Source organism: Bufo bufo, chromosome 3, assembly GCF_905171765.1.
Source record: "Bufo bufo chromosome 3, aBufBuf1.1, whole genome shotgun sequence".
Classification (NCBI taxonomy): domain Eukaryota; kingdom Metazoa; phylum Chordata; class Amphibia; order Anura; family Bufonidae; genus Bufo; species Bufo bufo.
Window position 1 is genome coordinate 81,295,250 of NC_053391.1, and position 22,182 is coordinate 81,317,431.

Here is a 22,182-nt window from a genome sequence, read left to right on the forward strand (position 1 = left end):
ATCCTTTTCCATTCAGAATGCATTAGGGCAAAACTGATCCGTTTTGGACCGCTTGTGAGAGCCCTGAATGGATCTCACAAACTGAAAGCCAAAACACAAGTGTGAAAGTAGCCCAAGTCTGATCTCTCCCTCCTTAGCAGCTTTCTGAGCTCCCTAGATGAAAACAAACATAGTGGAAAGTGAGGTCACTGCATACAGTACTGGCAGATTCCACAGAAGGGAGGTGCCCCTTGCTTGTGAGAGAAATGCATCTAGCTGTGCAAGTGAAACAGAGAATAATACACTGAACAAAAATATAAACGCAACACTTTCAGTTTTGCTCCCATTTTGCATGAGCTGAACTCAAAGATCTGAAACATTTTCTACATACACAAAAGACCCATTACTCTCAAATATTGTTCACAAATCTGTCTAAATCTGTGTTAGTGAGCACTTCTCCTTTGCCGAGATAATCCATTCCACCTCACAGGTTGGCATATTAAGATGCTGATTAGACAGCATGAATATTACTGCCCACAATAAAAGGCCACTCTGAAATGTGCAGTTTGATCACACAGCACAATGCCACAGATGTTGCAACATTTGAGGGAGCGTGCAATTGGCATGCTGACTGCAGGAATGTCTACCAGAGCTGTTGCCCGTGCAATGAATGTTCATTTCTCTACCATAAGCCGTCTCCAAAGGCGTTTCAGGGAATTTGGCAGAGCATCTAACCGGCCTCACAACAGCAGACCACGTGTAACCACACCAGCCCAGGACCTCCACATCCAGCATGTTCACCTCCACGATCGTCTGAGACCAGCCACCCGGACAGCTGCAGCAACTATCGGTTTGCATAACCAAAGAATTTCTGCACAAACTGTCAGAAACCGTCTCAGGGAAGCTCATCTACATGCTCGTCGTCCTCATCGGGGTCTGGACCTGACTGCAGTTTGTCGTCGTAACCGACTTGAGTGGGGAAATGTTCACATTCAATGGGGTCTGGCGTGTTGGAGAGGCATTCTGTTCATGGATGAGTCCCGGTTTTCACTGTTCCGGGCAGATGGCAGACAGACAGCATGTGTGGGTGAGCGGTTTGCAGACGTCAACGTTGTGGATCGAGTGGCCCATGGTGGCGGTGGGGTTATGGTATGGGCAGGCGTATGTTATGGACAACGAACACAGGTGCATTTTATTGATGGCATTTTGAATGCACAGAGATACCGTGACGAGATCCTGAGGCCCATTGTTGTGCCATTCATCCACGACCATCACCTCATGTTGCAGCTTGATAATGCACGGCCCCATATTGCAAGGATCTGTACACAATTCCTGGAAGCTGAAAACATCCCAGTTCTTGCATGGCCAGCATACTCACCGGACATGTCACCCATTGAGCATGTTTGGGATGCTCTGGATCGGCGTATACGACAGCGTGTTCCAGTTCCTGCTAATATTCTGCAACTTCGCACAGCTATTGAAGAGGAGTGGAGCAACATTCCACAGGCCACAATCAACAACCTGATCAACTCTATACGACGGAGATGTGTTGCACTGCGTGAGGCAAATGGTGGCCAAATACTGACTGGTTCAGTGTATGTTTGAGGAAGACATTTTGGAAGCCCAAAAGAACAGCAGTTCCTTCTCAGTTATGAATCTACACTGAAGCACAGCCGTTACGCATACTTTAAAAAAATGAAAATAAAAAAATCTGCTACGTTTTTAGGAGATCAGGGATAGTATTCTTCTAAGTGCTGGCCATTGATATTGTCTAGACGCTAGTTTTTAGTCCATGCAGTGCGTGAGAAGGCAGAGGAGAGCCAGCGTGTCCTTGCAGGAAACACCCTTCCATTTATAGCACTTTCCATGGAGCAGGATGTTGATGATTCTGTGGTGGATGGCCTGAAATTAAGATAAAAGTTCAAAGTGCCCTTAAAGGCTTACTTCATAAAGAAGAAATGTAGAGCTGAAGGCTATAGTGTGAACAAAGACTAAGCCATCAGAGAACAGACGTCTCTCATCCCTGGTAATACATAACTTTTATTGTACAACATGAACTATATAAAATAAATGTGATATGAAATCTATAGCTTATAAAATGTTAAAATAAATAATGTAAACAGCAAAAGTCAAGTGACCCATTAACAGCAAGGACAGCAGCAGCAGAACAACATCTTGCATGGGTTTCTCCTCTTGTATTTCACGGCCAACTTAATTTTTTCATTGGTGCTTTGGACGTAGTCCTCTGTGTTCTTTGTAGCCATTTCTATGTTGTTTAGAGTCTCTCCTTGCTCCTCAACTAAAATCGAAATGTGCAGAAAAAGGTCTTTCAGGTCCTTGATCTGATTCTCTAAACTGATCAATTCTTTGTGTCTCTGCTCGATCTCGTTCAGTTGCCCCTTGGTAATTTTTACTTCCGTGATGAGGTTCTCGTTGAAGACATCCCATTTGCCCTGTTCCAGCATTTTGTTCACTTCCTCCTCACTGACCTCTTTGCCAGCCACTTCCAGCTGTCTTATGATGAACGTCTTACATTTGGCCTGCTTGCTGGTTATGGCTTCGTTATAGCGGAGCATTATGGATTTGAAGCTTCTGAACAGGGCAGCATGGTGGTTTTTAAGGATCCTGGTAAGACTAGATGAAGACCCTGTTTCGGTTTCTGCTCTCCGAACTTGTTGAGATAAGGTGTCCAGACGGTTATTTATGCTTTCTGCTTGGACCTTGATGTCCTTTGTTATATTGCTCTCTTTCTTTAGGACGCTAAATCTTCTCATTGAGGAGACAAGAACTTTTTGCTGCTGTCCAAACTTAGTCACATTTTCCGAAAGATCCGTAATATCATTTTGAAGCTTCCGTATTTCGTGTAAGAAGCCCTGAAGGATAGGTTCTCTCTCAAAGACGACAGCTTGTTGCTGGATCTCTATAGCTTCTTCTCCAACATGCTCTGTTTCCTTGGACTCTTCCAAGTCTTTTGATTTTTGCATTAGCTCTTGAAGACGATCCTTCATCTTAACTGATCTGTAAATGTATCCAGATGTAAAATGGCCTTTAAGTTCTGGAAATGAACAAAACAAGGGACGCATTACTACGTGGCTTCTGCTTAGGATTTTTAATGCTGTTACATTCCCTGACAATCACACAGTTCGTCTTGCATTAGTATGACTAGTACAGTAGTAAAACATTATGGATGGTGCGTTGTAACGTTAAGGTCAATCCATATGTCTTTCTTCATTCTCCTGATAAAACAACAACTAAAGCCAGCCATAAGTGCCATATACCTTCTCCCCCCTCCTTAAAAATATTGTGCGTTTTTATTGCTTCACATGGATTTTTCATGGACCATAGTAAAGTGAAGCTAGGTTCACGTTTTTTTTTTTCTCCCTCTTTGTCTAAATTTGGTTTGACATTAAATTTTTTTTACCAATGGAAAAAAAAAATAGCACTAAATACCATATGCTTTTTTTGAGCCATTTTTTTTAATTTTTTTTTAATTTTTTCAAATATTTTATACCACTGTTGTAAATAGATTGCAAATTCTAGCTCTCGCCATATTTGCGGCATAATTTATGACCTTTCACTTATCTTGCCACTTTTCAAAAGGATGGGAAAAATAGGCAGGACTTAGTGGGAGGGGACGTGGCCTTACGCAGCCCGACAGATTTACTGTAATTTATGCCAGAAACTGGTGTGAATGATAATTCAAATCTATGGCAGCTCATAACTAGTGCAGCTTTGAGCTGCCTGGAAATATGCCAACTGTATTAAGGGGCCTGTGCCTCTCCATAATAAATCTGGTGCATTATATGCAGATTGACTTCATACTACGAGGAGCCTTTGTACCAGCAGTCTTGGGGCTCATGCCCACGAACGTAAGCCCCCCGTGCGTGTATTGCGGACTGCAATCTGCCGTGTGCACTCCGTGGTCCGCGATCAGAAAAATATGACCAACGATAGGACATGTAGGGACAAACCGGAAGCACTATGAAGCTCCTCAGTGGGCTTTCTGGTCCATGCATTTGCACCACAAAAGATGAGACCTGTCCTGTCTTTTGTCATATTTTGCGGATCATGAACCCATTTAAGTCACTGGGTCTGCATCCACACCAGAGAGTGCACACAGTCAGGACTGCTATTTTACGTTCATGAGCATGAGCCTTAAGTATGTCTGACCCAGTCTGCTTTTCTATGAGCATTTTTTATTTGATTTTAAAAAAATTTGGGGGGTCTTTTTTGCAAACTGGACAGAGTGTGTACCTCCTCTGAAGTCACATTCTCTGTAGATCTCTATTAAAAAAAAAAAAAAAAAAAAAAAAAAACTCTAAAAATAAACTCCATAAAGCTGAAAATACACAGATATTTTTCAGCACTTTTGCAGTTTTTGTGCCATTTTCTGCATGTACTGTTTTGCGGTAAAAACTAGCACTAGCACCAGATGTTACGTCTATGTGAAATGCAGGGCAGACAAGTGTTTTTTGCCTAGTGGCGTTTATTTCTTATCTGTGGGGTTTTTGTGCTGCTGACGTTTTTTTTTTTTTTTTTAATGCAGCATGTTGCACTTTTTTTTTTTTTTTTTAAAGCATTTTTTCATCCTCTTGTCTATAGGGGAAAAAATAGCACTTACACTTTTGTGTTGCAAAAAACACCACAAAAAAAACTGCCATAAAGATTGCACACGGTATGGAAAAAAACACGAGCGGTTTGTGCTGCAGTTTGATTCTGCTGGGGCGGTATTTTGTGCTACACTGCGGTATTGCTGCCCCCCCTCTGCTTGTGTTGCCCAGTCTTTTGTCATTTTAGACCCACCTACAACATGGGGCCACTTTTAGTTTTTTTTTTTCCAGGGCCACTTTAAGCTTCCAGTCCGCCCCTGACTACGCATGAAGCCCGTGATAAAGCCGCGTTACATGGAGTGGGGTGAATGCTCGGACAGACTTGTGACATTTGGGTACATTATGTGACTGGGCATAACCTTTAGTTTATAAAGATGGCACTTCAGGCTGATTTGTTCCTCTAGCTGTTAGTTTATGATATCCTGGCCAGAGCTGGTGACTCAGAATAAAGTTCAGTTTAAGGGCATGTGAAAGCAGACTTGTGTTACTACAATAACACGCAATTCAGCCGGGCGGCAGGAAGTCTCCTACTGGGTCCCCCAGCCCTGTGAAGAAGACATTAAAAGGTCCCCAGTGAGATAAGTATCTTGGTTAGAGCGGGGCAGCCATCTTTGCTCCCTGGTTGGGGTACATTTATCTGACCAATTTCTGTCCAATCGCGGTGTGAATAACAAAAGATCTGTGTGTGTAAACGGCCATCTGACCAATGATTGGTCAGATAATCTGTTTGTGTAAATGCACCCTTACAGAATACACCGCCGGCAGAGGTATCCCTTATACAATGGCTGCACACCATCAAACATCCAGTGTGTAGTATATAAAAGTCCTGTAATAGACATCTGCTACTTACAGCTGATTATAGGAGGTCCCCGCACCCTATCGGTGGTCTTATCTGCGCCCCTGATTGCCCTAGGGGCATATCATCTACTATACAATGGAAAATATACATACACTTTTTTTTAGCTCGGCCTTACAAAGTATAATTTCCAACTGCATTGGCAGCATGCTCGTCTGGCGACTGACGCCTGCGTAGCAAAAGGGAAGTAACGAGGGGGCGGAGGCTATCCCTGTGATATCTTATGGTGGTCCCTAATGCGCTTTAAACCTGCACATATACCTTTTTATGGCTGTGCAGTGACGGCCAGGCACCTGCTCTTAAGGCCAGGTGGGATCCCAGCTGTTTAATCCCTTAGATGGGGCGGTCAATAGTGACCTCAGCATCTAAGGCATTTCAGAGGGAGAGGCCTCCCTCTGTCACCCATTGGCGTCCTTGCCTATATGCAAGAATTGTATTGTGGTTTTGAAGGAGTTCTCCAGGATTTTGATGTTTATGTTCTATCCTTAGGATAGGTGATCAATATCAGATTGGTGGGGCCCGACTCCCAGCACCTTTATTGATCAGCTGTATGAAGAGCCTGCGGTGATACATGGGTGCTTAGGTCTCTTCCTAGGCCAGTGACGTCAATGGGTCTGACCTTCCATACCAAGTACAGCCGCTTTACAATGGATGGTGCTGTGCTTGGTATGCTGTGAGGAGGCCGTGGAGCTTTGGTGAGCATTTGGCTTCCTCAAATAGCTGCCGGGAGTCGGACCCCACCGATCTCATATTGATAACCTATCTTGAGGACCCCTTTAATATTGCTTATGTAATGCGTGTGTGTGTGTGTGTTTATATGATTTATGATCTGGTAATATGAGTATACGTGATCCCCTTCGAACGTGGAGTAGCTTTTCTTAGAATTTTTATAGTACAGCTTAGAGGGTCATTCATTTTAAACAAACTTTTTGAAATGTCCTGGAGACACAATGATTGACCCCCACTGATCCCTAGAACGAGAAGAGAGAAGTGTGTGGATCATTATCCTCTGATGACAAGGCTATTGAGAACTTTGGAAATGGTCTTTCAGCAGACCCCAACCGTGTTGGTTGGATTTTAAACTAAAGCTGGACCAATAAATTAGATGAATGTGATCTGAACCTGCTTAATTGGGCAGGGCAATTATCAGCACAATGTGTATGGGGTGTCCTGACTCCTCTCCAACAGCACATCAGCAGAAAGAAGGGATTGGGCATGTTACTTTAGGAAATTCTGAGTTAGAACGCCGATTTAGGACCCTCCTCTATTAGACAGCCCAAAACCTCTACAAAGAGTGTCTGTCACCCAGGAGGCATCTCGTGCATTGCAGCAGTAGCTCGGTGACCTCTAAGTAGACTGTGTAATTCTTCACCTCTCCTGTGGTGGTGCTGCAGGGAGATTGACCAGTTGCTGTTGAAGACCCCACAGATCACTGCTGATTGCTAGGGGTCCCGGCAGCGATGTAGCCAATGATCAGCTTACAATCAATAAACTATCGAAAGGGGATAAGTCTTTTAGGCTATGGCTACACAGCAACGCAGAAAAGCCACAAAACATTTTTTGTAATGATAGTCAATGGTTTTGCACTGCGACATGCTACGACTGTTACACGACAGACAACAGTCCCAAAAAATCAAGTTGGATTTGTGCAACTATCGAGCCCCAGCTGCAGTGCAATACCCTTTACAAAAAATGTTGCGCGACTGCAACAAGATGTCGCTGTCTAGCTGCACCTTTTTTGACCCACGGTACATGTCGCTGTGTAGCCATAGCCTTTAAAGTACCTGCCTGGCAACAAGTTGTGCTTTGAGGGTGATGCCGCTAGATCTCCACACGCAGGAAAGCCACAAGCCCTGGGCATTGCACTGGGATGACGTCTCCCGGTCTTCGGTGCCGATTAAACAGACAGTAGAGATTACAATATGTCTTGTGCACTTCTTCAGACCTTTCTGTAGCTGCTGTGCCCTGCCCTCAAGGACAGATTTGCTGCAGCACAGGTAATACCAACCTAAGGCTACTTTCACACTCGCGTTTTGGGCGGATCCGTCATGGATTTGCAAAAACAGATCCGTTACAATAATACATCCGTCATGAACGAACACAAGGACGGTCTTGCTGGTTTCATACATCTAGTATATGACCATGTTAAGGGACTGCAGAGCCATTTAGCACCTCAGATGAGCTTTCACAAACCTATTGGAGAAATCGTGATCGCTGTCTCACCTGAATAACCATCTGTGCAACTCAAAGGGCTGTTTCACACGAGCGAGTCCGTTGCGGGAATCGCGCTCCGTGAGTGAGCGTGATCCTCTGTTCTGGACCCGCAGGAGCGCACGGCATTATACTGCTTTATAATGCTATGTGCCTCTGCTTGACCTTACTAATACAGAATCACACCGACTGCTTTAAGTCACTATGATCCTGTAGAATGAAGGTCCAGCAGAGGCACATCACATTATAAATCAGAATGCCGGTCCAGAACTGAGGATCATGCTCTCACGTGGAGCATGATTCCCGCAATGGACTCGCTTGTGTGAAACGGCCCTAAGGAGATGTGCAGGCTTAGGGATCTATGGCACGGCAAGCGTGTCGGGGGATCCAGGTGCTAGATGCAGAATATGAACCATTGGACATGGCTCTAATGTGGTGTGTGAAGGAGGGCTGCTCCAGCTTTTTCATATTGACCATCGATATCAGATCAATGGGGTCCGACTCCCAGCACTCCGCCATCGGAATAAGACACAGTGGTTTGGGTGAAATCCTCGACAAATGCACAACAGATTTTCTGCCCCATGTAGCTGTACCCTTAGGGGACGGAATTTGCTGGTGAAATTTTGGCACTGATACCGCATTGAAATTCCGCCGGCAGCTTCGTGGTGTCTGCCTCCCATTGTTTTCCTAAAGCTGTGACGGCGCCAATAAGGGACATGCGACGGCTGTCCGCTCGTGGCATAGCTATCTAGATTTTCTTATTTCTTCTCCCCTCTGCTGTTAGGTGTTTCTAATAAGTATTGACCATGAGATTCCAGTTTTCATCATCAGTAGGGGTTCGGGTGGCCTCACCTGCACTAATCAGATATTTATGGCACGTCTCATCCATATTGGGATACAGAAGACAAAGTGGCCATATGCACTAAAACATCTGCATGTGTTAGGCCTCGTTCACACGTCTTTGTCCATGATGACAAAAAATACGTTCGCCCTTAGGCTGAAAATTAGTCTTCAGAGCATTTTCTAGCAACGATCCATGAAAACCACTGATCAAACACGGGGGCATCTGTACCGTCTGTGGTTTTCACAGCCCCTTAGACTGCAATATACTTGAGGGATCCATAATCACGGACACAAAGGTGAAAGAGGCCTCGCATGTAGATTTTTCATGGAACTTAAATTGTGAGCCCCATTGGACGGATTTCGCCCAATGAAAAAGAAAAATCCTAAATAAATTGATAAACTGTGGATTTGTAATCCGCACTACAGGTCAGTCTCCACAGCATGTGGGTGAGATTTAGGCCTCCTGCACACGACCCTATGTCTTTCAGTGTTTTGCGGGCCGTTTTTCCCGGATCCGTTTTTTTTTGTTCAGTATTGTTTCCGGTTCCGTTATTCCGTTCTTCCGTATGGCGTATACAGTAATTACATAGAAAAAATTAGGCTGGGCATAAAATTTTCAATGGATGGTTCCGCAAAAACGGAAGACATACGGAATGCATTCCGTATGTGTTGAGTTTTTTTGGAGACCCATTGACTTGAATGGAGCCACTGAACGTGATTTGCGGGCAATAATAGGACACGTTCTATCTTTCAATGGAAATACAGGAACGGAATGCATACGGAACACTTTGCGGAACCATTGAAATGAATGGTTCCGTATACGGAACGCTAAAAAAATACATTTTGTGTGCAAGAGGCCTTACTAAAATTTCAGCTGCTTTGCTGGTAACGTTACAGATTTTCTACATGCAGTTCTACAGAGTATCAGCCGCTTGTCATCAAACCTCTAAGTTTTCTTTTTTCCTAAACTTTTTTCATTCATTAATAGACTTGTAATAAACGGATCCCTATACGTCCATCTGCTATTTGTGCCTGCATACACGTTACATAGGCCCTGATTTATCACGCCTTTATCATAAATTTTTTTTGACTTTTTGCATTTTTACACCACTTATTCAGTTTTTAAATATGGCTGGGAAAGTCGGCGTGATTAGCTATGTTAATGAGCTTCCCTCCAGATTCATCACCGAGACTTTTTTTTTTTTTTTTAAAGTTGCAAAAAAGTCTCCCTCTCCCTCCAGTAGGACGGCGGAGTAGGAGAACTGGAGGAGCTTTTCTAGACAAAAGTGTCCGGTTTTCTGACATGCGACATTTGATGAATGTGGAATAAAGTCGTCCATTGCAGACTCGAGCAAAACTGACTTCAAATGTTCCCCTCACAATAAGTTCCCCCCGGTGTGTATACAACACACACTTGGCCTATTTTGTGCCCTGTGTATATACGTTTTATGATTTATTATTTTAGTATCTCGCCCTATGACGTTCCCTGTAATAGGCACAAGAGGCACTAAACTTTCTGGCGATTATGGCACGGATTTGTTCGAATCCTCATGTCGTCCGCCCTGCCGAACCCTACAGCCGCCCTCGCCCGGCAGAAACTGCTGATAACAGATGTCTAGATACGATCAAATGCACTGCCCGGTGCAAACCAAATATTAGATAATAAACAACACCCAACATCCAGTAAGTACACGTAGAGGCGTCACTTACCTCCGTGGTATTGCCCTCAGTCGGTGTATGGTGTAGCCATGCTGGACGTCTCTTTCCCCCTGTGACCCAGCAGTGCCCGCAGTCTCATGGGCCAGTCACTTCCATTGAAGGCAGTGTTTGGAGAATGACCTAGTAACTGGGAGGAATCTGGTCCTGCCTGTTACGGGGCTGTGCTGGGCATGTAGAGGAGTGGCAGCCGCACAGCAGAGCTGAGTATTGTCTGCTACTTATAAAGGAAGAATGTGGCTGCTCTGCTTCCCTGTGGAGCACGGGGCCGGACATGCTAATTACAATGACTTCTTGTATCTGCTTATCTGCATATGTACAGATGTGCTCATGACTTTACAATGAGTGGTGCTGGCTGCCAGTTTCACATAGGACTGCAGAATAGTGGATGACGTAGTTGAAGACTTCTAGAGTGATTGAACGATGGTAGATTGTACATTTTTTTTAGCTACGGATGTAGCAGGGTTAACACACATGCCTATATAGGTCTTGTGATTTTAGAGGACAGCATTAAAGGGGTTGTCTCACTTCAGCAAACAGCATTTATCATGTAGAGAAAGTTAATACAGGGCACTTAGTAATGTATAGTGATTGTCCATATTGCTTCCTTTGCTGGCTGGATTCATTTTTCCATTACATTATACACTGCTCATTTCTAGGAGTAACGACCACCCTGTAATCCAGCAGCGGTGGTCGTGCTTTCACACTATAGGAAAAAGAGCAAGGCTTTCTGGTGGCCGGGAGCGCACATAGGCACATGTACCAGCAGCTTCTGTATCCGCGTTGGGATGGAAAAATGAATCTAGTATATGAAGCAATATGGACAATCGCAATACATTAGTGTCTTGTAGTAACTTTCTCTACATGATAAATGTCATTTACTGAGGTGAGACAACCCCTTTAAAGGAGGAAAAGAGACAGTGGGGCAAGTTTACTAATCCTAAGACTAGACAGAAAAAAAAAACATCACTGCCGTGTTCCAAACTGGTCACTTTATTGGAAGAAAAAACACTCAAGCAATAATAAAAAAAAAACATAACCTTCTTGACGCGTTTTGGGCACCCAGGCCCTTTGTCAAAAGAATCAGAGAATCAAAGAATTCTTTTGACAAAGGGCCTGGGTGCCCAGAACACGTCAAGAAGGTTATGTTTTTTTTTTATTATTGCTTGAGTGTTTTTTCTTCCAATAAAGTGACCAGTTTGGAACACGGCAGTGCTGTTTTTTTTCTCACTTGGAGTCTCTGCTCACGACAGCCTTCTGGATATTGTGGTTCTCTAAAGGAGCTGGTGAGGGGGAGATTCCCCTTATCGTGTTTCTTTTTAATCCTAAGACTAGACAGTCAAAGGGTCCGATCCTGGATAATAAATCTGGCGCACCTTTAGACTGCCTAGTAGTTGGTTTACTTAAAGCTGCAATGGTGCTGCAAAATTTTGTACCAGAAATTTCCCAAAATGTTGGATCTTAAGCCATGCCCCCTTTCCGGTAGACCATGACCCCGCCCCCCCTCCTTTGTTTTGATAAATCGGGGAAGATTGTCTAGAACATTTAATAAACGTGGTGCAAAGCACGTTCGCCATAGATCAAATTACACCAGAAATTTGGGGCATATTTCTGGTTTCTAGATATTGATGAACTATCCTCAGGATCAGATCAGAGGGGGGTCCAACATCTGATACCCTCACTCTGTTTTTGGCACACAGCAGTGCCAAAAACAACACAGTGGATGGAACCAGGAGGAGAAGGCTCGGCTCTCATTCAGGAGGACGGCGATTTGGAGGTTGGCAACCCCCCCCCCCTTACCCCACTCTTTTTGGTGGCTCCCGGCTCTTTCACTCCACGACCTCCACTGCTCCGCCGAGCTCCTTGGTTGTAGACTTCTTGTTTGATGCCACCTCAGCCAATCGCTAGCTGCAGAGGTGACCCGCTCCCCTTGTTTCATGACAAATGGTCATGTGACCCAGCGGGATCAGGTCACTGCTAAGGCCAGCAATTGGCTGCGGCGGTGTTAGACAGAAAGTCTACATCCAGGGAGCCCAGAGGAGCAGTGGAGGCTGTGGAGCAAAGGAGATGGGAGTCAGTGCTGGGAACAGTGGGAATCGGGTAAGTATGCTTCCCTTCACAGGTCTGACCCCCCCCCCCCTCCCCCAAAGGTGCACAACCCCTTTAAGAAACACAGGGTGAAACATTTCATATCTCATTCACATGCTCCGAAAATGGCATAGAATAACGAGCAGGCACCCAAAATGTTCATGATGGCAGCTGGTTCCACATGGAAAGGTACGGATTAGCTTCACTGAATTACAATGGCGTCAGTCCACAGGCCGATCCACTGGCCAATCTGCAGCAGTTTTTTCTTTGGATTTCTGTCACAGATGTCTATGCCATATCTATGGCAAATCTGTGCTGTGTGAACACGGCCTGATAATCCTACAGTTGGTTATACTTGCTTGATGCTTGTTTAGAAACCATATCCATTACAAATTTAGCTCTGCTACATCTGTAGTGTATTGTAACCGTCAGCTGTTGTTTATGGAGCTGGAGCGCTCACTGTGTTCACTTCTTAATGTGCCTCGCTGAAATGGTTAAAGAGGATTTGTTCCGGGCAGACGAATATATCAGACCGGTTGGGCTGGTTCGTGCATTGTCAGTTGGAGGGATGGTACACTGCACGTGTTTGTGCCCGCTGCTGGAGAAGATGCCCAGCATCACCTGCATGGAAACTTACTGTTAGGGTACATGCACCGTGCGTTCAGGATTCATGTGCGGAGAATCCACACTGAAATCCGCAGGTAAATCTGTGCGGTCAATCCGCATCAATTGGTGCAGATTTAGTGTGGATTAAAATCTGCGCTGAAAAAAATCTGCATCATGTGCATTGAGAATTTCAAATTCTCATAGAATACAATGTACATGACCTACGTGGAAAATCCGCATGCAATCCTGATCGTGTCCATTTAACCTAAAGGTGCATTCACATGACCGTACATATTTTTGTGGTCCACAAAACGTGGATGACGTCCATGTTGCGTCAGTGTTTTTTTTTTTCGGACCAGTTGTAACAGCTCCTATTCTTGTCTGCAAGACGGACAAGAATAGGACATGATTTATCTTCTTTGCAGGGCTGCAGAACCGACATACGGATGCTGCCCACATTTTTTGCTGCCCCATTGAAATAAACGGGTCTGTATCCGATACGCAAAAAAAATGCAGATCGGATGCGGAGCATAAATACGGGCTTAACTGTGAAATTGGTACAATACATAGGGGGGTGGGGGGGGATATCCAGTATACATAGGATGTTTTAGGTCATACGTGTTTTACTCTGCAGTGTGCCTTCTTTTCTGCCAGGACGGGTGACTTGTGGGTAACGTTCTTCTTCTCTCCTCTTTTATTTTGCTCATTAGAAGTGCTGGCAAAAACCCTAAAACTCTCCCATCTCATCTGTGCCCCCAGAGCAGCACCTCCTGGCCGCGCTCCGGCTCTGCTCAGTCACTGACGTAGATGGTCATGTGGATCCTCTCAATGTCCTTACGCCAGGGCTGCTCATGGCCACAGTATGAAGTGCTCAGGACACAGCGTGACGTAAAAGGACTTTATTACACTGCGTTCCTGTTTGATTCCTATAAACCACTTTGTGATGCTTCAGATGCCCCTGACCGGATACTAGATTTGTATTAGATCCCTGTACAGGTTCTGCCAGAATTTAAAGGGGTTGTCCAGGTGTCCTCTGATTGGCGGCAGTCACAGGAACCTCTTTCAAAGGGGTTGTCCAAGGTTAGGAAAAACATGGCTTCATTCTTCCAAAAAACAGCACCACTCCGGCCCGCAGGTTGTGTGCAGTACTGGAGCTCTGCCCCCTTTAATGTGCCCTGCAACAGATGTCCGGGGAGAGAAGGATCGGGCAGTTGGATTTCAACATGCTTGATTCTTTTATTCTGAAGAGAGGTAAGTTTCCTCTCCCCGCATGCGAGGCCTCTGTATGGGGGACGTCAGAGGGGGGGATAACTGTAGGATAATTGATCGTATGGCCGACAGCTTAGGGCATTATTAGACTGCACGCATCCTTCTTCCCGCATTCAGGTCGCATCGCCCGTGTAATCAGGCCAGTGTAAACGAGCTCCGATGGACATGTTATCCTCCATTGGCGCTCACACTGCCCAAAGATGGTGCGGAGTAATAAGGCCCTGCCAGTGTTAGGCTACTTTCACATCTGCGTTGTGCTGTCCGGTTTTGAGATCCGGCATAGGGTCTCAAAATCGCAGCACACCGCTTCAGTTTTGTCCCCATTCATTGTCAATTTGGAACAAAAGTGAACAAAATGGAACAGAGTGCACCAGTGACCAGAATGCCTCCTGTTCCGGTTTGTTGCGTTGCCATGCTGGACATGAAATCGCCGCAAGCAGTGTTTTTGTGTACGGCATGGGAAACTGAGGAAGCCAGATCCAGCAGCAAAAACCATGTAAGTCAATGGTGTTGGATCCGTATTTATATATATTTTTTTTCAGCGCACATTGACTTACGATGATTTTAGTGCCGGATCTAGATTCTTCATTTTTGATATAATACAAGCGGATCTGTTCTGAACGGATGCAGCCGGTTGTGTTATTCAAACAGAAGTGTTTGGCTGTGCTTTTGAGATCCCCTGCCAGATCCCAAAATCGGACAGCAAAAAACACAGATGTGAAAGTAGTCCGCAATTGCGGACAAGAATAGGACATGTTCAATTTTTTTGCAGATCCGCAGCCCAGAAGTTCGGGGCCGAAGTCCAGAAGTTCAGGACCACGCTCCGGAAATGCGGATGCGGAGAGCACATAGTGTGCTCTCCGCATCTCTTCCGGCCTCATAGAGAATGAATGGGTCCGCACCCGTTCCTGATATTGCGGAACGGATGCGGACCCATTTGCGGACGTGTGAATGGACCCTTAGGGTCCATTCACACATCCGTTGTTTCTTTCCTGATCTGTTCCGTTTTTTGCGGAACAGATCTGGACCAGATCTGTACCCATTCATTTTCAATGGGTCCTGAAAAAAAATCAGACATTGAGCTGTCCGATTTTTTTCAGGACCCATTGAAAATGAATGAGTACAGATCTGGTCCAGATCTGTTCCGCAAAAAACGGAACAGATCAGGAAAGAAACAACAGACGTGTGAATGGACCCTTACCCTGATTTTCGGATGTTGGAAGACGAGGGATTAGGTGAGACGGCTTGTGGCGCTTTTTTCTTTTTTTCCTGTTCCATGCTATTGCCATTATTTTGGTATCATGTGGCATTTTGCTGCCTATAAGTGTCAGTGGATACTGCCGAAGATCTCAGATGCATAGGGGCTTGCATACCCTTGTCTAGGTGTGCACAAACGGCACCAGGTGTATCTGATAGCTGCTTATCCCCCTCCTAAACTATGCGAATATGGGGGTGCCGATTACTGATGCAACTCTTGTTCAGCCGCTGTGGTATACGTAAGCGCTATTTCCACCCGCTCAGTCTCTTATTACTGTGTAAGTGTCATATGGCCTATGCCTGAGAGTAAGGCTGGTCCGCCCTGGTTCGCTTTCATTATTAGTAGTGCGCTCTATTTGAAGCCATTCTCTAATCAGACGTTTCTTATCAGCTTTTGGTCACAAAGCCAACAGCACGTGGGAGCCGCGTCCTGCATGAGCCATGCGATAAGACAGTCCCGTGGTCGGTAACGGGGGCGGACTGGGAACTTAAAGTGGCCATGGAAAAAAATACTGAAAGTGGCCCCATGTTGTAGGGGGTCCAAACTGCTGGAAGTCAGGGCCAGCAATACCATATTGTGCCACGTTATACCACCCCAACAGAGCCAGATACCACAGTCCATCACAAAATACATCCCCAAAAGCTTCCACTAGCCGGCCGTGAGGAGGGCTCAGGCGGCCCCCTGGGCATCGGCCCACCGGGAAATTTCCCTGTAAGGTCTATGGCCAATCCGCCCCTGGTCGGTAACATGTAAGCCTGGCTCCTATGTATTATCTTACCTGGTGGTTTTTGTGATTAACTGTTTGTTTTCTGGTTTCAGGGTATGACTGAAACCAGAATCGAGCAATCTTCCCATTAGGAGTGTACGTCAGGCGGTGACGGGGCGGTGACATGTCAGTGACGTGTCGGGAATAACAACAGCTTCATTCTCTTTCATATTCACATGATGAAAGATGAAACAAAGGACGTGTTGCCTGTCCAGACACCGCCTGTGTCCGCTGTAAACCAGGGCTGACATAGGGGCAACGCCGCCGTACCTTATCTTAATGGTTTACACTAGGAAGACAAAGGTTAATTAGACTGTGCAGTATGTGCATATGAAGGAGCTGTCTGCCTGTGTGAATGGTATGGGCACCAAGGAATCCACTTAGAAACCAGGCACAATGGGGGAGATTCATCAAAACTGGTGTAAAGGAAAACTGGCTTAGTTACCCATAGCAACCAATCAGATTCCACCTTTCATTTTCCAAAAGAGCTCTTAAAAATGAAAGGTGATATCTGATTGGTTGCTATAAGCAACTAAGCCATTTTTTACTTCACACCAGTTTTGATGAATCTTCCCCAATGCCTTGTACATCTAGCTCAGCTGAATGCAGTCTGCGGCTTCATTCTGAAGGAAAAAAATACTTTTAAGGCCACATCCACACAACCGTGGTTTGGGTCCGCATCCAAGCTGCATTTTTTGCGGGTCGGATGCGGACCCGTTCACTTCAGTGGGGCTGCAATAGGTGTGGAGCACTTTTGTATGCTGTCTGCATCCACACCTCTGTTCCCCGCAAAAAAATTAGAACATGTCCTATTGTTGTCCGAATTACGGACAAGGATAGGACTGCTCTATTGAGGGCTGGACGTTCAGTTCCGCAAAATATGGAAAGCATACAGCTGGCATCCATGTTTTGCGGATCTTCAATTTACGGACTACAAAACGGACACCGTTGTGTGCATAAGGCCTAATCCATATCATTAGTTAAGTGCACGAGGGCAGGACCAAGCCGCTCTGTGCACCCTCGCTCCTCCTGCTTCCTCTGCCACCTTTTCCTCTCCTTCATTGACAGCGCCAGCTTCCTGCACCAGCGTCTGGACTGAAGGAGAAGGTGGGGCTGGCAGAGGGAGCAGGAGGAGCAAGGGTGCACCGAGCGGCTTGGGTCCGCCCTCGGTGCACTTAACTGCTAATTTCCATATAGAATAAAAATACTTTTTTTTTTTTTCATATACCTTTTCATTTTTCAATGGTTCTGCTCACTTTTTTAAGTATGTGGAGTAAGGATCAGATACAGACATGGCAACGCTTCTTCCCCCTTTTGTGTGTGTGGATTTATTTTTTTTTTTCCTCTTTTTATAACAGGTTCAGGTACCCTTTAAAGGAGTCTGTCACCAAAATGTCACCTCCTGCACTGCTTACGTAATGCTGTAGCACAGATAAACATAGAGGCCGTGCTTGTGCAGTTCACCGCCGGTTTGGGGCATGCGCACTGTTCTGACCACTGTGGGCATTGGTCTCGCTCCCAGCAGTGCGCATGTGCCAGCTAACAACATTCTGCTAGGAATAGCTGACGCCGGGGCCCGGTGGTGAACTGCGCACGCGTGGGATCTCTGCCACTCAACAGCCTGACGCAGCAATTACAGGGCAGGCCAGATGAGGGGATAAGCCTCATTCGCACATCAGTGTTCCACATAGTGTGCTGTACGCGTTCTCCACGGACACCACACGTCCCCATTTATTTTAATGTGTGTATTCGCACATCAGTGTTTTAGCGCGGGCTATGTTTTTACCACGGATGCATGCTCTATTTTGTCTGTGTTCACGGATCCATCACGTCCATTATAGTCTATGGGTCAGTGAAAACCACTGAGGCCATCCGTGTTGCATCCGTATTTCACAGATCATGAAGATGAGATGCTTTGAAAATTCTTTTTCAGCTGTTCAGTGTCAGTGAAACACAGATGGAACACGGACAGCAAAAAAACGGACACACGGACCCAACACGGATCCTTCACGGATGCATCACTGACCGCCTGCTCACGGATTTGAGCACGGACGTGTGGATAAGGCTTTAAAGGGGTTTTCCGGGATCAAGATTGTTTTTTAAAAAACAGTTAAATCACTGTTAATAGCGGATTGAAGGTCCCCCCAGATGTTTTTAGGTATTTTTACCTCTATGTTTACGTGTGCGGTAACTTCCAGCGCAGCATCGCGTTGTTTCCTTTGTGCAGCCGCCCCTTAATTCATATGCCGCCTCCTGGCGCAACTATTCCTCCCTCCCCCTAAGTGCCTCCTGGCTCAGTCCCTCCTTCCTTGCTAAGAAAACGCCCTGCCCGGTGATGTCAGCGAACCAGAGGGGCGGGGCTTTGCGCAATGTGCCCCTGGGCACTTAGTGGCCATGCGCCGCCCCTGGGCACTTGCGAGCCCTTATTTGCATATCAATAAAACCGTGTTTTTGATGTTTATTAACAACAAAAGAACAAAGGTACCATTTATATCATGTTTATCTGGGCTACAGCATTATGTAAGCAGTGCAGGAGGTGACATTTTGGTGACAGACTCTCTTTAAAGCGATTGTTCTATTCAGCGCTGCAGTACCATTCATCTACACTGCCCCTTGTACAGACCTGTACTGTCCATTCAAACAGCTGATCAGTGGAGATGCTGGGAGTTGGACCCCCTTTCTGGGGATAAGTGATCAGTATTACAGTCTGGGAATACCATTTTAAAGGGGTTGTCTCACTTCAGGAAATGACATTTATCATGTAGAGGAAGCTAACACAAGGCACTTACTGATGTATTCTGATTGTCCATATTGCCTCCTTTGCTGGCTGGATTCATTTTTCCATCACATTATACACGGCTCGTATCCAGGGGTTAATGCCACCACTGCAGCGCATATACGGGGTGGCCAGGCTGCTGCGCATGTGTGACTGTGTGCTCCCGCTTTCTCGGCCACCAGACAGGCCGCCACCTTTTCCTGTAGTGTGCAAGCACGACCGCCACTGATGGATTACAGGGTAGCCGTAAACCCTGGATACGAGCAGTGTATAATGTGATGGAAAAATGAATCCAGCCAGCAAAGGAGGCAATATGGACAATCACAATACATCAGTAAGTGCCTTGTGTTAGCTTCCTCTACATGATAAATGCCATTTGCTGAAGTGAGACAACCCCTTTAAAGTTTCCTTGTTAAATTGTATAATCTCTCTTCTATATAAATTCCTAATCAAGTGAATTATTTATATATATTTATTACTTTGCAGCTTGGCAAATAAACAGGATCGGGAGGGCGCAATGGCAGAGGCTGATGTCATAGAGTTTCTTTCACTGGAGAAGTTGGTGAATGACAACAAGTGCTTATGTCAGATCGTAAGTACTCTTTTATATTGTATGTGTGATATAGTTTATCGGGGATAATGTATTTTGTTGTTTGTATAGACTCTGTGACCTTGTATTGTTATTTTTTGCTTTAAAGGGGTTGTCCCATCTCGCTGTTTCCACGGCAAGATGGCACTAAGCACAGGACCCGGGTGGCTTGTTTACTTCCTCCCTGGCATGGGCACCTGCTCCTCTGCAACCAATGTTTAGTTTCAGCAGTGACATCTCCTGCACATGTCTGCTGAAGCCAGTGGCTGGCTGCAGTGGAGTAGATGACTATGTGCATGCCACGGACCGGAAAGGGGAGGGAGCAGGTAGGTATGACAACACCTTTAAACTCACAATGCCAGCTGAAGCTGCTGATTTCAGGGGACTTGTGTACAGCTTTGTGCATGGTGGGCTTCCAAATGTCTTACTATGGCAGGAAAGAGGGATCAGGCAAGGTTAATGGTTTTGTTAACGGGTGATGTCATTGCACTTGTATGGTGATGTCACTAGTCCTTGATTTTTGGGCCCAGAGACCTGAGCACAGTTATTTTAGTGTTGTTCACCTTCTTTTTAGGTTACTTTCTTAAAGGGAATCTGTCACCTATTTTGACCATATAAAACCGTTAACATAGCAATGTGCAATAAAGTACCTTCATTCCAGCATGTGTCCTCTTTTTCTTTTATTCAACTTTTCATTTAGATGAAAAAGCGTTTTTTCTCATATGCTAATTAAGTCTCAAGGTGCCCAGAGGGGCGTTATTACTCTGCTCTAGTGCCCAGTAACGCCCCCCTGCAGTGCCCAGCACGCTTCCTAAGAAATAAATTTACTCCCACATCCTTGCCGAACGGTGCCGCCCCCTCCAGTATGTCATGTAATTTATTAACCCCACCATCCTTGCGTCCTTTCTTGGCCTCCGAAATCCCGCCCAGCCATAGTATCGCTGACTGCCTGCGCCTGTACGATACTCCTGCTCCTGAGGGCAACAGCCTCAATAGTGTCACTGGGCATGCGCCGAGCCCAGTGCCCTTAGGGGCAGGCCCCAGGTAATGGCTATGCACCAATCTATCGCGTAGGCACCTTGAGGCTTAATTGGCATATGAGAAAAATCGCTTTTTCATCTAAATGAAAAGTTGAATAAAAGAAAGAGGACACATGCTGGAATGAAGGTACTTTATTGCACATTGCTATGTTAACGGTTTTATATGGTCAAAATAGGTGACAGATTCCCCTTAAATGGATTTTCTGGGATTTGAATATTGATGACCTTTCTTAAGAACAGGTCCCTGTCCATCTGCCCAGGGCCTCTAAGCAGAGTATAAATATAGCTGGTTCCTACACCCCCCTGAATATTGTAGGCTTAGGTTAGGCCCAGGAGAGGCAGTTCTGTTAGTGTTAGGTACCCGTCTGCAGAAGCCACCTTGACGTTGGTAGACAGACGTTTGAAAAAAATGAGCTTCCATTTTTCATTTATAGTAGGTATAGTACCACTCTAATCCAGAATAATCTCTAATCCCTAGTTCTATTGTTTGCATGCATAACAGTGTGCTGCCATATGTATTTTATTTGCTGTCTGCATGTTGTCTGCATTTTTTTTATAAATTTTTTTTTATAAATTTTTTTCCTTTTTTGTCTTTTCTTGATCTTTAGGAGCCATGTTCAGCAGTTCTAGGCTATGGGAAAAAAATTGACTCCCATATAAGAAAAGGTCTGAACTGGTTGCTAGAAGTCATAGCAAAAGATTTCGACGCACTTCATGAACGTGTTCAGAAGGATACTGCAGAACAGAGAGCCCAGGAGGAACAAGATAAGCAGAAAATAGCAGAGCGGGTCAAGAGGCTACGCGAGGAACGGTAATATACTCACGTGATGCACCTATAGCGCTTACTATAAGAGTCTGTACACACCATGTCTGATGTGTAAATTTGTATACCCAAGAAATATGTACAAGTGAGCGATTTATCAGCCCCCATCTGCCTGAAATGTGGCATCACAAAGTTGCAATTGGTTGCTCAAGCACGGTTTCCAACTTTGAGGTTTTTCGTTGCGCTCCCTACTTTTCCAAAAAAGTGGGCAGGGCTCAGTTATATGGGAATGTCCTCCACAGACCAGCATAGTTTCGATTTATTATACACGGAGCAAAAATCACTTTGACAGCCCAACAAAAATGTGCATGGGGCGCTCCTGACTCTCCCCGATGGATGATGTTGAGGAAGAGAAGGATCGGGCAAGTGAATCTTTTCACCTGATCCTTTTGTTCTCCTAGGAGATCAGCCGCTTTCTCCAGTCTCCTGATTGAAGATATGTACATGTTTGGCTGAACCGAATCGTGTATGTGAGAGTCAAGAGTGAGCCGGGATAGATAGGTGACAGCTATTGAATGTGTATGGCCACCCCAAGGAGAAGCATTGCCTGGCCGTGCGCCGCTCATGCTGCAGATTTTAGTTTCACAACAGCTGGAGAAGCCAATCGCTAATCGTCATACGGATTCATTGTTTGTCGGCAGCACATCACTGCGGCATAAAGAGCCCCTTAGTCACAATATCCATCTGAGTCAGTCAGACACAAGCCAAGCAGGACACCTACAAGGACTGACAACACTCCCAGTTGCAACCTA

General features: G+C 45.4%; 2 protein-coding genes across 4 annotated transcripts in view; one reads left to right on the plus strand and one right to left on the minus strand.

The window, feature by feature from the left end:
* ARL13B (ADP ribosylation factor like GTPase 13B) overlaps window positions 1-22,182 on the plus strand; it is a 51,537-nt gene that overhangs the window by 14,685 nt on the left and 14,670 nt on the right. For all 3 annotated transcript variants that reach the window (XM_040423267.1, XM_040423268.1, XM_040423266.1), the window contains exons 5-6: window positions 19,465-19,570; window positions 21,216-21,418. In XM_040423267.1, coding sequence (XP_040279201.1) covers window positions 19,465-19,570; window positions 21,216-21,418 — 309 coding nt within the window. The remainder of the gene's footprint in view (window positions 1-19,464; window positions 19,571-21,215; window positions 21,419-22,182) is intronic.
* On the minus strand, window positions 1,572-10,443 carry STX19 (syntaxin 19). Its single transcript, XM_040423269.1, has 2 exons — window positions 10,210-10,443; window positions 1,572-3,034 (listed from the first exon to the last, which is right to left on the minus strand). Exon 2 carries the CDS (start codon window positions 2,985-2,987, stop codon window positions 2,121-2,123), a length of 867 nt encoding a protein of 288 aa, XP_040279203.1. The 5' UTR covers window positions 2,988-3,034; window positions 10,210-10,443; the 3' UTR covers window positions 1,572-2,120.